This window comes from Siniperca chuatsi, linkage group LG21 (assembly GCF_020085105.1).
Source record: "Siniperca chuatsi isolate FFG_IHB_CAS linkage group LG21, ASM2008510v1, whole genome shotgun sequence".
Lineage (NCBI taxonomy): Eukaryota > Metazoa > Chordata > Actinopteri > Centrarchiformes > Sinipercidae > Siniperca > Siniperca chuatsi.
In genome coordinates this window covers 13,634,093-13,647,582 of record NC_058062.1, presented here as the reverse complement: position 1 = coordinate 13,647,582, position 13,490 = coordinate 13,634,093, and the positions used below count along the sequence as shown (strand labels likewise).

General features: G+C 41.3%; 1 protein-coding gene across 1 annotated transcript in view; it reads right to left on the bottom strand.

The window, feature by feature from the left end:
• ern1 (endoplasmic reticulum to nucleus signaling 1) overlaps window positions 1–13,490 on the bottom strand; it is a 19,418-nt gene extending 5,928 nt beyond the window's left edge. The window contains exons 1-13 of the mRNA XM_044180935.1: window positions 13,243–13,490; window positions 7,738–7,858; window positions 5,303–5,336; window positions 5,050–5,122; window positions 4,731–4,803; window positions 3,627–3,749; window positions 2,928–3,029; window positions 2,572–2,833; window positions 1,895–1,973; window positions 1,356–1,515; window positions 836–951; window positions 508–702; window positions 56–320 (exon numbers count right to left, since the gene is read on the bottom strand). Coding sequence (XP_044036870.1) covers window positions 56–320; window positions 508–702; window positions 836–951; window positions 1,356–1,515; window positions 1,895–1,973; window positions 2,572–2,833; window positions 2,928–3,029; window positions 3,627–3,749; window positions 4,731–4,803; window positions 5,050–5,122; window positions 5,303–5,336; window positions 7,738–7,858; window positions 13,243–13,320 — 1,681 coding nt within the window. The 5' untranslated portion in view covers window positions 13,321–13,490. The remainder of the gene's footprint in view (window positions 1–55; window positions 321–507; window positions 703–835; window positions 952–1,355; window positions 1,516–1,894; window positions 1,974–2,571; window positions 2,834–2,927; window positions 3,030–3,626; window positions 3,750–4,730; window positions 4,804–5,049; window positions 5,123–5,302; window positions 5,337–7,737; window positions 7,859–13,242) is intronic.

The window sequence follows — 13,490 nt, the reverse complement described above, 5'->3', positions numbered from 1 at the left end:
TTGAACAAGCAAAAAACAAAGTGCTTGCATGTAATCTTAACTTCTCAATCCATACCTCCATCTTCGTGCTCATTGGCAGAGCTTCCCAGCTCAGACACAGAGAGGTTGGAGTGGTTGGAGGCACGGGGGGTGACATTGGGGCTGCTGTGGTCTGAGCATTCAGAGCGAGTGCGGGCCACCTCCAGATAGTCACTGTCTGGGACCAAGCCCAGGCCCACGTCTGCGGGGGGGAACGGCTGTTGTCTCTGGAGCAGCTCCAACCTCTCCTCCATCTGCCTCTGGAACTCCTGGTGCTGCAGCTGCTGCTGCTTGTGAACACTCTGTGGTGAGTGAGGAGTGTGTAAGACTAAGAATAACAAAACTGTTTATGGAGTTGTCAGTACGTTGTTTGATCCATCCAACACTTTGATATTACAGAGTGTATTCAGCACCATATGAAAGATTTTCTGTCATGACTCGTTAGTTGCAGACACTCAACAGTCCACTAGGTGGTGTTGTCTGACTTACTTTGGGGTAGGTAATCACAAATGCCACCCAGCCAGCCAGAAGGAAAGTGGAGAAGATGATGGTGGCCATGTCTTTGAGCATAGTGTCCACAGGGGCCTCTGGGCGCACAGTGCGACCACTAATCCCAGGTTCTTGGATAGATGTTTCAGGCAGAGGAGAAGGGGGGCCATCATCCATGCCACTATCATTCACCTTCTACAAATGGGTCGAAGAAGTGAGGGCAGGGAGGAAGAGAGTGAGAAAATGTGCAAAGATATTTTAATATCTGAACAATCTTCCAAACTAAATATCTCATGGGTCACACACACTGACACACACACACACACACCTCCTCAACTTTCTTGTCAGTAGTTGGTGGGATGACGTTGCCTTGATTGCGAGGGAAGCTGTCAGGAAACTTCTCCAGGATCTTGGTGTGAGCTTCAGGGGGCGTCTCATGATGACCTGAAATGCAAGAGTGAACTTTCTAATCATCATCATCAGTATCATGGCCATTCACCACTGATTTCAGTTGTGATACTTAACAGTATTTATAGTTTTCTGTTTATATGGCAAGGAAGTACTGCATAATGTTGTTAATCTTATATTCACATGATTCATTTCATCATCCAGCAGTGTGCAGTCTCAGTAAAACACAGTCACTAAAAGTGCAGTGGACCATTCAAGGCCTTGGACTTCAAAATGTGGTGAACAGTACTGAGAGTGCCCTAGCGCATGAACTGTTAATGAAACTAAGACTTCTTCCTTTTTAGGTGGTGGCCCTGAAACCCTCTCCCTCACTGTACTAGGAAAGGTCACATTATCAGAGTAGGTAGTTTAAACCAGATATTACTTTGTGATTTATGTACCTATGAGAAGCAGGTAGTTCCTCATGAAGTTGATACGGTTTCGCTCCCGGAGCGCAGCATTGAACTTGACACTGGTGCTGGGTGTGATGACACACTCCTTGTCCTCTTCGGTCTCCTGGCTGTCAGGACCCTCCAACATGGGGAAGGTGCTGCCCCGAGGCTGTGCATACACATACACAAACATTTTAAGGAATTTAGATGAATTTCCTATCAGATGCCTCACAGGATTACAGAAGAAAAAACTCTAAGAACAGTTAACTATGAGCCAGGCCAGTGATGCAAAGTGACTTGAGCTGGGGCAAGCTAAGACACGACTGGAACAGGATGTATTCATACAAACTGGCATACTTGGAAACCACTAACCAAAAATGAAGACTGATTAAGAAACCATGTAACAAGTAGATAAACTGCTGGGAAAGTTTGACTCTATACAAAACATGCACATATTTTAACGGTAAACATACGTATTTTATGTTCATGTCTTACTGATAAGGATTGTGTTTTGCCTAAATGAAGATATACATGTAACCGTCACTCACCACCACAGTGACTCCATCGTGCACCAAGGAGGGAGAGGCATACAGACTGGTGGAGTATTTACCCACATACAAAGTGGCCCTGAAAAAGCAAAAACGCAGTCAAGCAATTGCCTGCTTGCTTTTGAAAATAGTGACAGAATACAATCTCAAGAACACATCTGGAGTACATGTACCATTACAGATTCAAAATGGGGAAGAACTTTCAGAGTTCTCCATCATCTCCCTAAATAGGTGAAACTTTCACAGAGGAATGACCACTGAAAGTCCTGTTTGTTCTTTGCAGCAGAAGCAGGTGCGAACGCAATATATAAAAATAAAAACAGCACTGCAGTGTGAAACCAGAGCTAAAACCAGGCCTGTCGGCACCCACTTGTTAGATATTATATGTCTAGATTCCATCACAACAGTAAGCAATCTCACATCTTACAAACGTACATCTTGATTTCACCCTTTTAGTAATTTAAGCCCCTGTGATTAATAGGCAGAAGGTTCCAACATGTTTAAAAGAGTGTTGTGGTTTGATGCAATGCTTATTCCAAACTCAAACCAAATGAATCCTTTTTTAAAAATCTAAATGAGAAATGTCTAAGTAGTAACAGTCACAGAAATAAAAGCCTACAAAAGTGGACCATGACAAAAAGTAGGGATCAATCAGTCATTACACTCAGTCCGCTTACATGAACTTGTTCTTAGGCTTATTCTCTTTGGGAAATGGGTATTTCCACTGGGTGATGCGGCCAACCTCTCCAGACATGAAAGTGAGGTAACGCAGGGTTTCCACGGCCACATTAGTGTGGGCAACTTTGCGGAGGCCCTCGCGCTGCCAGATATACATGGCCACCACTGGAGAGTTATAGTTCTGCACCCACTGAACGTCTCCCGAGTCGCTGTCCACAGTGACCACGAGGCCATCACCGTTGGACACAAAATGAGCCATCTCTGTGTGGAACCAAAGAGCAGACAAGTGATTTGCACCATTTGTCAGAAACTAAACTAAACTAAACAAAAAGAGCCGGCGTGTCAGAAGTCTTACTGTATTTGGTGTCGTCGTCAGGAAGGGTGGAGGCGTAGTCAGAATAGGTGGCATTCCAGCGCAACTCTCTGCTTTTGGTGTCATACATGGTGATGGTATACTCTAACAGGGAGATGAACAAGGCCATATTCACACAAGAAAAATGTGTGCATTGCTTTGCTTTCCTTTCCTTATGTAACATACACAAAAGGCATTGAAGCTTTGAGTATCCATTTCGGGGTGTAAGTGCAAAGTGGTGTTGAATTTCCTTTGCTTAAAAAAAAAGTGGGATTCTTAAAAAGGAAAATGTAGCGACATGGTGAAACAAAATCCAGCATATACACTGTTGGGTGACAAAATGAGCTTTAAATTGACACCAAGTTAAGGATTTATAGCTAGTATTTTATTTGCAGGGCTCTTATGCTCTAGGTCCTTGCCTACTATTACTCCATCTTCTCAAGCCTTAAACACTGCTGGGACAGACTGGGGGCTGGTCCTGCTGAGGCGAGGGTGGGGATAGCAGTAGAGATGAGCAGAGGGTAAATATGGGCTTGCCAACACTTTGGGATTACAGTATGCAAGACAAATAGGCCTGCCGATTAGCCAGATAAAATCACCAACTGAACGGGATTGTCTGCAATGATGATGTGACTAAGATAAAGCCGGCCATGTTAGGAAAGAAATGGCTGAGCTTGTGTTGCTGACTGGTTTTGTTTTTACCTGTGCGTCCCAGATAGAGAAGAGATGAAGAGGGACACAGCATCTCAGCAAAGGAGGAAGTCAGGGTCTGCTGTTTCTCACCAGTCAACAGATCCACCACATACCACAAGTCCTGCTTCTTACCTGGACATGAGCACATTCAAACAAAATTGTTTACTGCCGTGATTACAGCATTTACATTTCTCTTGGCAAAAGCACAACATATATTTCAGTTTCATAATCTTATCTAATAATAAAACGCTTTATATTATTACATTTAATATTATGATCTGTACTTTATAAGTGTGTGTGAAGGGCCTTTTGGGGTGTTTTAAAAAAAGAAATCTGAATGGAGGGTCTAATGACAAATTTGTGATTTTGGCCTATCTAAAGAACTGACTGACTTGACTATTTTACAGTAAATTGTCAGATTTACCAAAAAGGGGCACCGGTGCAAACTCAGCCAAGCAACATAACATGCAGCCATTTAACCTTGATGGGTGTTACCATTCTATCATTAAATGACCAACCCATCATAGCTTCTTTGTACTAGCATTCTCACCTATTTTGTCAATGCAGGGAGTGGCAGTAATAAACCTAATCATAAATTATTATTAATAACTATTAATTATTATAGAAAGCAAAAACCAAAACTCAGGAAATGGCTGCTTCAATTCAGAGAATCCAGATGTTTCCTGCAAACTCTACTTGGCAAAAATGTCATACATGAACAGATTTGAAGAGAATTCGAGCCTGAAGCACTTTCAGACCTTTGCATCTCCAATATGCTTTGTGCCAGCAGCAGCTTCAGTTGAATGAAAACAAAAGCTTCACTGATAATGACTGTGGGGAGGCAAATGTCACCGGCTTCCCTTTAAACAGACACGCAGTCACCATGGTAGATTACCTTTCCTTAACTGTTGTAAATGCAAAAGAGCACAGGCTACGACCACAGGTTGAGTGGAACTGAAAGGTACTGTAAGATATTCGGTTAAAGCTATATAACACCAGCTCATTTAGGTGAGGAGACACACTGGGACATGGACTGCACACGTTTATGGATAAGGAAACAACGTGTTTTAATCAAAAAGCATTATATAATTCCTATTTGAGAATGAGCCTTACCCATGTAAAGGACTCCATCAGAGCTGCGACAGGGAGAAGCTTGGACCAACTCAGGGATAGTGAACGGTAATTTCTGTTTGAGCAAAATTAATGAATGAACATTAGATAACCATAACATGCTGCCCTATGACCTATGTCAATATAAGGGGAACATCTTGCATGCACCACAGCTGCAACTCAGAGTGAGAACGCATTACTTTCAGCATGACTTATAAACACATATGTAGTGAGATGTTTTTCTATAGAACAGGGAACTGAACAGCGTGTTTCTCATAAACGAGGGGAGATTATAGTTTGTGATAGAAGTATTTCCTCTTACTGTGAGGCCTTCGTTGTTCTTTCCTCCCATAGAGTACAGGCTGCCATCATTGGGGTCAGGCAGAAAGGCAGGTCTAGAGTAAAGATTTAAGAAGATGCATCACATCTCGAGACCAGTATGGGGAGTGACAGCTAAGACAAGCTCAACAGGTTACCATATCATTTGCATTCACCATCTTTTGTTATAGAAAGGTGCCGTACACAAGGAAATATACACATACACCCTTGCAGAAAATAACTCCAAAGGTACGTACTCTGCCACATGTGTGGGGACCTGAAGAACTGGATCTGTAAGGAGAGAAAGTGAGACAAGATGCAAGTCAGGACTGACAAGAATGGAAATGATGGCCAGTAGCTGTTAAGTAAGAGAATGACATGAACTTCAGTGACATTCAAGAGCACAGAACACAAAGTCCAAATGAAAACGAATTCCCCCGGGGCAAACATGAAAGGCAAACAGTCATGTCTGCAAACAGCTTTCCGTGAATAAGTTAAGCATGTAACACCAATGATGGGAACAAACATTTTTTTATCATATCCTCTAAAAGTTGTAGGGCATATTAACCTGTTGATGAACCTTTATGGTACCAAATATCCATCTAACAAACAGATTAAAGCAGGGGGTTATCCAGGAAGAAGATTTGACTCTTAGCTCTTTATTTAAATACTGGAAATAAATATGTAAAAATTGCACGGTAAAATTGATCTTTCTATGCTGTGTATTTCTCTCCCTGAAATGCCTCCCAGGGATATGCTTAAAAGGAGCATATCGTGTTTTTGCATGTTTAAGCTCATTTACTACAAGTTTCATACATTTTACATTACTGTCTACCAAACATGTGTCCTCCCCTCTGGGTGGCGATTAGCTTCCATTCAGTGGAGAATGAAAATCAGTTTGGTTGAAAATGAACTTGAGAGACTGGAATGTTGCTTGAGATAAAGTATGTGATGCATAACATTGAACATCATGTCTACTTTATTGTCAAAGTTATATTACTGTTGTGTTGTAGGCTAAGGAAGCACACAGCATGTTTTAAAGTCACTGCAAGTTGATTTTCATACCACGTGGCATGACTAGCATCTAATAGTTGCCTGGAAGGAGGGAAAAATACATAGAAACACTGTCTGGTTAAGACACTACAATAGCTCTTTAAGCCATGAGCCAACTGCCATTGGTACTAGACAAACACACACCTCCCTAAAGTGTGAGCATACAGGGCGTGGACCAGATGGTGCTGATCTGTGGAGGTGCCTGTAAGGGTCAACAATAGCAGGGGGGAGGCGTAAGATTACCTGAAGGCAGTCAATGACTAATGCTGAAGAAGCATCAGCGCTCATTATGTGTAATTGCAATTGTACGTTCGCAAAGTCAACAGAGAGTGACAAGCAAACAGTGAGAGCCTAGGACATTCATGTGAGCTGAGTTGTACTGTCTTGGTCCAAGATTTCTGCTTCCCCCTCATTATGTGGGTGTACGGTTGCCTGATCAGAGCAACAACAACAACAACAACAACAACAACAACAACAACAGGTGTGTGCAGAGCCTGGTACAGAACTGGTCAAATTTATATTCAATAGCTCTTCCAGAAAAACAGATGATGCGGAGGAAGCAGCCTCTGCCTGTGATTATTAATGACTTGGGTATTGGGAGGACCTAACAAGGACTCATAGGTTCCAACCACAGTAGTTTTAATATCTCATAAAATGTTGTAAGCCTTACAAAAACTAAGGAAAATGTGAGAAGATGTATGTTTATAAGAGGAAAAGATAAAGATCCAGAAACAACAGTAAATGTATTTTGTCAGCACAAGTTTTCCAATAACCCTTCAGTATATCTTATCTAGTGTAACTCCCAAGCATATAGTGCACCTACATTAACATGACAACCATAGTACATGCTGTGTGTGCATGTGACACTACACCAAAGTTGCTTACCCTTGCCCACTCTGACCTTGATTACAGGCTATATTTGCCCCTCTTGGTTAATAATTAGCCAGTTTCCATGCCTAACAGAAGATCTCACAGCATTTTCCTTGGCTTAATCCTAGAAAACATTTCCTATAAGTCAATAATACCAATAAAAAAGCCTTATCAGATTTTTTTGACCAAATTAATTACAGCTATATGCTTTTAAATAATCTGAGTTAATGTTACAGATTAAAAAAGGTTTTCTTTTTGTTTCTTAACAATTGAAAATACAGGCCTGTTTTACTCCCATGTTTACAAGCATTACTGGGGTAAGCAAACTTTAAACAGCATTACAAAGTATTGGGTTTCATTCTTGTCTGTATTCAAATCTGTTGGTTTAACTTTTGGTGGTGCATCACTTTAAATACAATCAATAGACCAATTCAGATAACAATAAAACCAAGAGGCAGAGCCTTGATATGGCATCAAAGTTTCACATATGGCCCCCACTCTGTTGAGTTCTTAAGTTAAATAAAGCATTACTGTTGTGCTCCACAATACCCGTTGACATAAATTAACAGTGAAAATGACAAAAGCCAAAATCACAATCACAATTGTGGTTCAAAAAACAGCAGTGGGATCTCATTGTTTTCTCTGTGGCAATACACAAAAGTACTTTGTTTTTGCAGATGTAACCTGAACAAGGAACTGCGCCTTGAGAAAAAGGCATACAAACAAAAACCTGACAGAGTTACACTTGACTCTAGTGTTCTCCTCTTACCTTCTTTCAGAGTCCATTTGATAGAGCCTGACTTCTTGCTAACAGCGTGGAGGTTTCCATCCAGGGTGGACACAAAGAGCAGGCTTTCAGGAAGGGAAACTGTGCTGGCACTGCAAAACCCCTACAGAAACACAACGCAAAAATCAACCACATCTCTACTCCACACTAAAATATCGGAAAACCGTATTTATAATGCACATGAATCAAAGTGATAACATGTTATGGTCAGACATTAGCAAGTACGCATGTGTGAACATGTATGCTCCCACTTAAGTCCACAGGTTAGGTCAAAATGTGTGCTCCTGCATTGAGGTTGTGAATACTAACTTCAGCCACTAATCACACCTGGACCAAACATTAGTAATGTGTTGAAATTACAGCATTCTAATGAAATTATTCACACGATATGAAGAAATCTGGCAGAAGCTGATCCGTTGTTACTGCATGGGAAAAAAAGAGGCCTGTTTTCATCATCACCCCGGTATAGTGAGCTTTTTGCTGGAAGGGGGTGGGATGGTGAGTTGCCCCAGGGTGTATGCCACCTTGGTCTGCCTTACAAATCAATGAACTTCAAATCAATACCTTACAATGACAGCTAAAGAACAAAGCAGGAGAAGGCTGACTAGCTAGGTAACTGAGGGCAGGCCTCTGTAGCTCTCAGAGGGTTCAAAGTAACAGCCAGAGCAGAGGGTTGCAACGTGGAGGAAAGTAAACAAACTGGCTGGGCATGTGTGCATGTTCTACACTTCAGCATTACACTCGTCTTACAACCTTATATCTCATAAGGTTAATTTGGCTTTTTTTAATGGAGAGCGCTACGACTTCTCTTTGCACAGATAAATAGTGGGCTGACAGGCCATATGGGAAGCCTTCTTTCCAGAACCTTTTATCCCCACTAAGAAATATAGGGGACATGAACAGATATGGGAACACTTGGATCGGTTCATTATATGACAGACGTAGACAGTGCATGTAACAAAGAGGCAATACAATGACAGTCAGAGACAAGTCAGAGAAAGGAAGATCCAACGAAGATGCAGCAAATCCAGTGAAAACAATTGAACCCAAAACCACAACAGCGGCTAAAACGACCCAGCCTCATGACTTGGCTTATGCCAGAATTAACAACACTGTGGGTGATGTGTGCTCCACTCACCCACTATGGAATTCTAAAAAACGCCACTCTTGAAAACCAAGCCGTGGGCTTCTTATGGTTTTTGGCACCAATGTGCAGGAAGAGGTCCATTGGGGGTGTTAGAGAGCTCTGACTGCCCGCCAAACCCAAGAAGACCATATAAACTCAGCCTAACCAGTCCGTGTACTTGATATAAACTGTTCTTCTACAAGAATATATGCAGCTGGTACAAATTACTTTTCTCAGTTTATCTGACATAGCTCATCAGCACTTGTCAGTGGCCCACTATCAGGGTCAGACTGGAAATGAAAAATCTGGGAATGCCACTAAACCTGCCATCTTTACCACAGGAGTCTTAGAAAAGCTGAGCAGCTGAGACAGACCTCACTCTCCTGCTGAACCACAGCAGTATTGATCAACATTCCCGACTAATCTCCCTGAACAGGTCCCCGGGGGGCGGAGCAAAGAGCCCCTACATATAATGCAGATTACCAAGCTATAATTACTAACACACTCTTCTGAGCATTTAGCTACTTTTGAGGAGATTAAAAAAAGGTGGGAGTTGAAGTGCTCTTAAGTCAGACACAAACAAACCACCAGAGCCAGTAAGTCAGGCCTGGGCATGTGGTATGGAGAGCAAATGAATACACTATCACCAAGTCACTCAGGATGTTCCTCTTGGTCAGACAGCTTGCATTTCCTTACAAAACCAATGTCCTAAAAATGGGCAGTGCATGACAATCTGTGAGGGGCAAGCTGTTATTTTACAATTCTCGTCACTCACTTCCCTGTGTGTTCTTCAGCTTAAAAAAAGGGAAAATACTAGCCTGTTATAACTGGCCAAAAAGAAACCAAGGCCAAAACAACCCCATAAACTAAAAGTTTCACATTTGCCTACTAAGCCCTTGCTGTAGTCTCACATCCTATACAAGCATTTGTGTCAATATTGTGCACCTGTGACTGTTCCCACTGGGCTGCAAACTCACAAGCATCACATAACTGTACTGGGAGAATCATAACTAACTTGTTTTTGGGCCCCCCGTGACCTCTATCAGGGTTTTTGGTTTTGCAAGCAAATTACTTTCTTAACATCTGTTGAACTCCTAGTTTTGGATGGACACTGTTATTCAACAATTGTTGAATATTCTACAGTGTGGCTTCACGTACATCAGGTTCACAATGTCTCAGAGTGACTGAGGAAGTGAGTTAGTGAGTAAGCTTTTTAGAAGCCTTAAACATCGGGGCATTCGCTCTGATTTCCTCATTCTGTGTATAACACAGAAACGTTTAGTTGTTGCGTAAGTGAGTTGCATAATACTACAGAACAGGGCCAAACAAAAGTCTTGGCAAGTTCTGAGGTCTTCACTTTCTCTTCTGCAATGAGGCCAGATATGGCTAAAAGGGAAATGGACTCTTGATATCACTGGTAGCAGGCTTGAGTGTCATTGTGACACAAACACCAGACAGACAATATTCATGGTGGGACTCCATGAACAACAAGTGTGTGGCTGAATTACCTACAGCCAGAGGAATTGGTAGTGTGATCTGAAACACTGATGGAGTCTTCTGTTTGGCTGTCTTACTGTGTGTCTGTGAAACAGACACAATGATTTCCATTTATCGTTTAAGGCTGTTATGTGACCATTTAGAGATGCATGCAGGGGAGAGAGGACAAGAATCTTTAAGATAAGAATCTTTAAGCTAAGGACATGGTTGCCAAATGTAATGAAATAAGAGAATGTAAGTAATGAATCATTTTTGAAATTAGTAGTAGCAAGAAAAATGTATTAATAGTCTGAAGTGGTGAGTCTAACTACTGATAACATGGGTAAAAGACATTCTGTGAAGCAGTGGCTTTTGCAGGGTCACTTATGTAGGAGGTTTCTGTGAAAATGTTTAAAAAGAGAAAACAATCAATTGGTATCGGAAATTCTAATGACAGTAAATGACTCATGTGGGCCCTAAAAGGCCTCCCTACAGTGTGTCTGTGTTAACAGGCAAAAACTCGTATTTGCAGGTGAGGTATTACTAAAAGTTATCCTCGAACTCTGCAATGTATTAATTGAGCCTAAACTAAGTTACCGCTTTTCTGTTGAAAAGTGGAACACTCTCCTACCACCAACTTGACTGCAGCAATAAGCAGTCTGTTTGCAGCTTGCACACAAAACCTAACAGGAACCAAGATAGAGCCTACTTATCTCACACCTGGTTACTTGGTATGGGAAGTGCAAAGTCATCAAAAATATGTTTTGAAAGTCAATTAAGAAATCCCTTCATGCACATGAGGAAATGTGAGCAACATTGCATTAAGAACAGCCTGATGATCCATCAGTCTTGAGTCAGTCTACATGAAAGTAGTTATTAGAGGTTTCCCTTTAGGGCTGTATAAAGATGACACAGGCTTGGGGATGTTTGATTTTCTTCACAGTCTCAGACACCAAGGTGTATGGTGAGTACCTATGCCTTGGGGAGAGAACTGTTCAAAAGTCAATGTGTTTCACATTTTAAAATTTAGTCGAGATCACTGGTAAGACATTTTAGCAACCTTCTTTGTCAACACAGTCTATCAACTGCTCTCTGCATGGTGTTGCTTCTGTGGGGAGGATGTCAAGTGTTGGCCCTCGTTCAGGCACACTCAGTCAGCAAATCTACTGGTGTGATGAGAGTGTAAGATCTCAAATCAGCCTTTCTTAATCAATTTAAAATCATGTCTACAAATAGGCAAAAAATTTAAGAAATAAAATATGGTCACAGTGCCAGAGCAATGGAACAAACTGCAGCTAAGGGACATATTGTAGTCTATAAGGAATATTAGTTTTATTATTTTTTATTATTAGTTTTTTATTCAGCTGGCCTTAAAAATAACTGAATTGTGAAGAAGAGACAGTAAAAAGAGAGACATGGGTCTTTTCTCTGTTGCTCTTTGATTTGTATCTCTCGCTCTCCCTCACACACACACACACACACACACACACACTAGCCTATCATTTGTCACCCCCACTACACTAGCAGACTGTCTAACAGGCAAAGAGAGGAACCTGAGACATGATAGGGGATTATAAAGCTACTTTAATTTGCTGCTTAGCTTTAGTGGTTTACTAGCTTGGTAGCCAATGTCTCTGCCTGGAGACTTTCTAGGGATCTGGCTCAGTTTCAGCAAGTTAGCTGGCTCCCTTTTAAGCCAGCTACTAATAATATGGAATGCATTCTGTTTACAATTTCCTTTGGTAAAAATGTATTAGATTACACTGCATCACTACCAGATTTATATTTTATTTCAGCCTTGCAAAGTTGTCGATACTTTACAGCCATGATGATTGTGTATCACATCATATTGCATTTTGATATGCACAAAGTGATGTTTATGTGGTTATTTTGTATTGGCCTGGCACCAGTTGAGCATGATTTAATCAACCTCACCACAAAGATTCATCATGCATAACAATGCCATGCTTTGCCGTGGAACTTTTAAAATTACAATTATACAAGTGTGGATGACAGATATTGGTAAGAATCATCCTTCAAACTTAATCCTTATCTTAACCCAACAAGTCAAGCATCTATTTTTACTGTTTGATCTAAATGTGTCTCCTGTTTGGAGTGTCTATTTAAAGTTTTTATGTCTACAGACATCTATTGGTGAGCTCAATGTCACAGACCCAAATTTCACCAACACATCAAACCACCCATCATCTTGCACTGCTTGGTGTGCCACCTTCGCACCATACACTAAGCACTATACTAATACTAAATACTAAATGATTAGTTCTTAGGCTGCTGCTGATGAGCAAGCAAAGGACTTGTGTTCAGTCTTGTGAAAAGATATGGAGGTGTTGCGTTAACATGCAAGCAGTAGAAATATTAGCATACCACCAAGCCTCAACAACATCAACACACTGACCTTAGTATGAGGTATAAGGCTTAAGTTTAAACAGCAGTAATACTAAAATGGCTTTTCTTAAATTAACTACTTTGCTAATGTGATGCTGAGATACTTGGGGGGAGTTCGTGAAAAGGAAAATATTGAGGAGAGCCTAGCTTTCCTTGATTTGTGACACTGGACTGATGGACTGGAAATGTTCTACGTTGATAATGAAATGTTGGTAAAGTTAACTGTAGGGTTTCTAAAGCACATATTACTTAAAAACGAGTGCTTTTAGCAAGCTAACAGTGATGCTAGCTTACTTCGGTCATGTCAATACAACACGCAGCATGCAGACAGAACTAAAGGTTCACTGGATGACACATATTTAAGTTTGGACTTGTAATATTTGTGGCACTAAAACACAGAGAAATCAAACGTTGAGTGAGAAGTGTAGTTTAGCCAGTAACTCCGAGCTAAGCCAGCTTATCCAGTTAGCCCCTCTTACCTTTTGTGGGAGACCAGCGCAGCAGAGCAACGCCAAAATGCACCACAGCCGGGTCCGACTGCTCACTGTCCAGTCCATATTTTCTGGTCTCAAACCGGGATGGACAGCTGGTCCGGACTGGCCGTTGACTACATAGAAAACGTAATTTGGCAGCAACCAGATGTTTTTTTATATCAACGTTATAACGTTAAAGGCGCTGGGCCATCGGCAGCAGGAACAACGTTAGATCCGCTTCTTCCTGAAATGAA